The sequence below is a fragment of the Nerophis lumbriciformis genome, linkage group LG04 (assembly GCF_033978685.3).
Source record: "Nerophis lumbriciformis linkage group LG04, RoL_Nlum_v2.1, whole genome shotgun sequence".
In the NCBI taxonomy this organism is placed as follows: Eukaryota; Metazoa; Chordata; class Actinopteri; order Syngnathiformes; family Syngnathidae; genus Nerophis; species Nerophis lumbriciformis.
In genome coordinates, this window is record NC_084551.2 from 34,576,501 (window position 1) to 34,582,500 (window position 6,000).

At 37.7% G+C, this 6,000-nt stretch overlaps 1 protein-coding gene across 7 annotated transcripts in view; it reads right to left on the reverse strand.

The window, feature by feature from the left end:
• col14a1a (collagen, type XIV, alpha 1a) overlaps positions 1–6,000 on the reverse strand; it is a 367,796-nt gene that overhangs the window by 178,927 nt on the left and 182,869 nt on the right. For all 7 annotated transcript variants that reach the window (XM_061953441.2, XM_061953406.1, XM_061953424.1 and 4 more), the window contains one exon: positions 3,648–3,790. In XM_061953441.2, the coding sequence (XP_061809425.1) occupies positions 3,648–3,790 (143 nt within the window). The remainder of the gene's footprint in view (positions 1–3,647; positions 3,791–6,000) is intronic.

Consider the following 6,000-nt stretch of genomic DNA (forward strand, 5'->3'; position numbering starts at 1 on the left):
GATGGGTCAAATGCAGAGGACAAATTTCATTACACCTAGTGTGTATGTGACAATCATTGGTACTTTAACTTAACTTTAACTTTACACATACAAACTGTAGCACACAAAAAAGCACATTTAATAAAAAAAACGTTATTATGGTCTTACCTTTACTTAGAAATTAAGTCCATGCGCCACAACTAAAGCCCTCACTTAAACTTTCCACGTGCAAGATTGAATCTATTTAAAAAAGTGTAGCCGAGGGTTTATAAATGTCGCCTATACTGTATGAAACTACAAAATAACAAACACGGAGGCTCCAGTTTAAATGAGGACCACTTTATTTACTTTCTTTCAAAAACCTCCGCAACGTGACATCACTTCCGCTCTTAGCGCCTTCAAAATAAGAGCTCAAGGCATATACTGTATAACAGCGCATAACAGGAACTTAACATCACAAAGAGGAAATCCCATGGAAATAGGTTACAAAAGTTATTTAATAAGAAGCCAAAAAGTGCAAAAACAATAATGTTCGTGTTGGAGGAGTTGTGAATTAGATACACCTGCAGTCTGCAGGTGTATCTAATATTGTGTCCCTGCAGTCATTCACAACTCCTCCAACACCAACATTATTGTTTTTGCACTTTTTGGCTTCTTATGAAATAATTTTTTTAAATAGATTCAATCTTGCACGTGGAAAGTTTAAGTGTGGGCTTTAGTTGATATAACAATTCTACGGCGGGGGTGCAGGAGGCGAGCCTCAGCCAGTGCGTCTTTTGCAGCCGTTTTATGATCGCTCAGCACAAGTAATACTTTACACACATACAGTTGTTGACAAAATACACTGTACATTATATACCTCAGCTAACTAAACTATGGAAATGTATAATATAGTTCTTATAGCAATACAGTCTCACTGCACAGCAGGCCAGCAGTTAGCCGAGTCATTGCGCAATCCATGTTGCGGCACTGAGTGACGTGCCTCAACTGGCTGCTGATCACCGCACCGTCTCTTCTCAGTATTTGAACGGTAAATGTGAAAATTCAGCGATTTTGAATACAAATAATCTAAAACTGGTGAAGTTAAATGGAAAATAACTTTATAGTATAATCACTGGATACATATAAAAATTTAATTATTTTATTTTCTTTTTACATTTTTTTTCTTTCTTTTGAGGTGTAGGCAGGTGAGGCATTAATGCAATCAACAATCTAAAAGGTTGTTTAGGGGAGGGTCACATGACCATGACCTGGGCTTTTTTTAAAAGACGTATGCATGTTTTCAATTAAATCTGTAAACTCTATAAAATACAATACAATGTCATACAAGTTCTGATAATATCATGTTTTCCTGTCAAAGTTCAATAATAAGGTTGTTAAAATGAAATTAGGAATGTGTAATACAACCCTTGGACATAAAGGTTCATTCCTCCTGGTAGTGGCAAACCGAGCATGGGTCATCACTGTTTAAGTTTCGCTTTTGCAACTCATGGCACATAACTGTGGTGCGTTCAAGGAACCGTGATTACATTTCAAAACAGATGCGTTACTAGGTTTTATAGACAGTGAAGGCTTAACCCCCAGTAGATGCACTAATAACTACAAACCTTGTTTCCATATGAGTTGGGAAATTGTCTTAGATGTAAACATAAACGGAATACAATGATTTTCAAATAATTTTCAACCCATATTCAATTGAATATGCTACAAAGACAACATATTTGATGTTCAAACTGATAAACTTTTTTTTTTGCAAATAATCATTAACTTTACAATTTGATGCCAGCAACACGTGACAAAGAAGTTGGGAAAGGTGGCAATAAATACTGATAAAAGTTGAGGAATGCTCATCAAACACTTATTTGGAACATCCCACAGGTGAACAGGCAAATTGGGAACAGGTGGGTGCCAAGATTGGGTATAAAAGTAGATTCCATGAAATGCTCAGTCATTCACAAACAAGGATGGGGCAAGGTTCACCACTTTGTCAACAAATGCGTGAGCAAATTGTTGAACAGTTTAAGAAAAACCTTTCTCAACCAGCGATTGCAAAGAATTTAGGGATTTCACCATCTACGGTCCGTAATATTATCAAAGGGTTTAGAGAATCTGGAGAAATCACTGCACGTAAGCAGCTAAGCCCGTGACCTTCGATCCCTCAGGCTGTACTGCATCAACAAGCGACATCAGTGTGTAAAGGATATCACCACATGGGCTCAGGAACACTTCAGAAACCCACTGTCTGTAACTACAGTTGGTCGCTACATCTGTAAGTGCAAGTTAAAACTCTCCTATGCAAGGCAAAAAACGTTTATCAACAACACCCAGAAACGCCGTCGGCTTCGCTGGGCCTGAGCTCATCTAAGATGGACTGATACAAAGTGGAAAAGTGTTCTGTGGTCTGACGAGTCCACATTTCAAATTGTTTCTGGAAACTGTGGACGTCGTGTCCTCCGGACCAAAGAGGAAAAGAACCATCTGGATTGTTATAGGCGCAAAGTTGAAAAGCCGGCATCTGTGATGGTATGGGGGTGTACTAGTGCCCAAGACATGGGTAACTTACACATCTGTGAAGGCGCCATTAATGCTGAAAGGTACATACAGGTTTTGGACCAACATATGTTGCCATCCAAGCAACGTTACCATGGACGCCCCTGCTTATTTCAGCAAGACAATGCCAAGCCACGTGTTACATCAACGTGGCTTCAGAGTAAAAGACTGCGGGTACTAGACTGGCCTGCCTGTAGTCCAGATCTGTCTCCCATTGAAAATGTGTGGCGCATTATGAAGCCTAAAATACCACAACAGAGACCCCCGGACTGTTGAACAACTGTACATCAAGCAAGAATGGGAAAGAATTCCACATGAGAAGCTTAAAAATGTGTCTCCTCAGTTCCCAAACATTTACTGAGTGTTGTTAAAAGGAAAGGCCATGTAACACAGTGGTGAACATGCCCTTTCCCAACTACTTTGGCACGTGTTGCAGCCATGAAATTCTAAGTTAATTATTATTTGCAAAAAAAAATTTAAGTTTATGAGTTTGAACATCAAATATCTTGTCTTTGTAGTGCATTCAATTGAATATGGGTTGAAAAGGATTTGCAAATCATTGTATTCCGTTTATATTTACATCTAACACAATTTCCCAACTCATATGGAAATGGGGGTTTTATATTCAAAATAATGATGTATTATTATGGTAATTCCTATCCACTCATGATAACATATATGAGTCAGATATTTTGATATAATCTTGGAGACATTACAAGCTGCAGGCTGCATGCAAAAATATAATTAAGGTTTGTCACATATTTTAAAAATACTTTAATTTCAAACAAATTAAGTCCATAATTCATATTTTAGTGTGTGCACGGCACTGAGTGTGTGTATGTGGTATGCTGTTAGATTTAGAGTGGTGGCCCTCTGAGAGTCTAATAGTAACAATAAATGCATAACAAGAATGACTGTAATGGGGTCACAAACACAATTCATGGTTAGAGGTAATGTGTAAGTTTTTTTATTTTTTATAGCTACTCCACTTTAAAAACATTCAATCATAAGGGAGAATAATTTGAAAAGCAAAATCACGAACAGGTAACATAGTATGAAAACAATCCAACTATTCTATGAAGATGTTATATCTTTTAAGACACACAGCATAAACTCACCATCTCCTCTTTGTCATGGCCCCCGAGGCTGGCATAGGACACCCTGTAGCTCTCCACACGAGGGTCATCCAGCTCCCATGATGCCTTCAGGCTCTGGGTTGTCGCGTCTCTCAGCTGAAGGTTTCTCATCGCTTGACGGGGAGCTGTGCAACAACGACACACACTTTAAATACTTAACGATCGGATTTAGTCCTTAAAATGCCAGAGTTTTTTAGTGTGCTTTCTATCAGCTGTGGATTGGACATATTTAAAATGCCATCAAGATAAATAAAACATATAAATAAGTGATAATGTGAGTTTTACACAATGCAGTAAAGAAAGCCTGTTTGTTTGTGTCTTTAGGTCTTAATAGGAGCTTGAAACCAAGATTTGCGTGAACATAAAACTTCACTGTTAGACTTCTTGGAAGCTAATGACATGAAAAAAAACACCTTAAAACAGAAAAGCAGATGTTTGCCATAAATGTGTGCAAAAAAAGTGTTTTTCTAAAACATTTTTAGAGCTTTGACTAACTCAATCAAAAGTGGATGCCACCACACGCACATGGACAATTCAGGCCAGCACTGAAATAATGCAGTTTGACCCAGCATGGTCAAGTCATTTATCAAAACACACTTGCATTCATCATATGAAAGCAGGCAACCTGGGGTTCTCCGCTGTTATACATTGTATTTCCAGGAGCAGGCACAGGCAACGAGCAAGTCTTTAAACAATCGATTGTTTAAGATGCTGTAAACAAGGGCTGTGGCTTGAACCATAATTAAAACCTGGAAGAGCTCCCTGCATGAAGGGTCAATAAAAACAGGAACAGTTTGATCTACTGCTCAAGAGTTGACTCAATACAAGTGGAGCTGCTTGAAAAAATAATGACTAATAGTGAGTTTATGACAATTTTTTTCCGTATAAATTCCGCCTTATAAACTGTATAACCAAAGACTTCGGCTCAAAACTTAGAGAGAGGTGTGTTGGTTTTGGTTCTGGTAGATTATTGTTTTTCTTACCAGTTATACTTGGCTGCTTTCTTTTTCTAAACAACATAACTTGTTTATATTTAATTGAATGTTTTGAAATGGCATAGTTGTTACAATAAAAGTGAGACACAAAAATGTTTTTTGAAAATACAGTATATTTTTTTCTAATAAATTTAGGTTGGCATAACTGAAACATAATGAAATTATTTGACTGCCAACCAGACAAATTTTGTAAAGTCTACAAATGATGTGAAACTTTGATTTTTTTCCCCCTTTCTTCTTGTCCGTAAATTATGACTTTTTAGCTTGATGTGCAGCCACATTTGAAGACAAATATCGTAACAGTCACACCTGTAATGATTTATATGTCATTATCCTCCATGACAGTTTGGATGTACTTTATGTATATTTTTCTGTGCTTAGTGTTATTTCCATTTCTTTGTTTCCACTTCCTGTGTGCTTTCATTTCCTGCCAACTCACATCTAGCCTGAGCGCTGCCTCCCTCACCTGTCCCTGATTGGCAGTCAGGACACACTTGTACCTGGTTGCCAATCGGGTTGCTTCCTATGCCTGCCCTGTTCCTTTGCATAGGCCTGGTCCATCTTTGTTTTGTGGCTTTGCTACCTCGACAGTGCTTGATTTCTTTGCGCGCCCAAGCTGCACAAGTTTTCTTTTTTTTAAATGAATTACCATTGTACTCGCACACCGCCTGCTGTCTCTGCATCCTAGGGTCATGTTGCAAGCAACACTGCCGGAACGTGACATCATACCACTGGCACAGTTTTTGTCCAAATGTAAATAAAAGCTGACATTTTTTCCCCACATTGAGGCCTTTTGTACGTCATAATATTATCTTCTGAGAGACGCCTGAGTCATTTCTAATTAAGAACAATTTAAACTATAAGTCAAAATTTACATTAAGTAGAAAATATTTTCTTCCATCAGTGGTCACCACAGGGAGTAAGTACATGATTTGTTTGGCTTAGTTTGTATTCCTGATGCAATCCTTTTATTTATCAGAGTTCAATCTTATTTACGAGGTTATTTGACAGTGACATTATTAATTAACGTTGCTGCAAATGTGCCAGAATTAGGCAATAGACTATTTTTTTATTAGATCTTATGTCTCCTTAAAACACATAGTGAACAACAAAGCAAATATAAAAGAGCAGTAAAATATGTCATGTTAAAAATACAGTGTGCATACAAAAGAGGATACAGTATAGTACACACGTTAGGTTAAATGATCATATTCTGTTTTACTTAAATATTTGTGAATGGGAATTGAGATCTCAAATGGCTGGGTGGGTGAAAATCGAACTTCCAAGGCTGGAGGATACACAGTCAGCTGGACCCTATCCCAGCTGACTTTAGCTGCTCA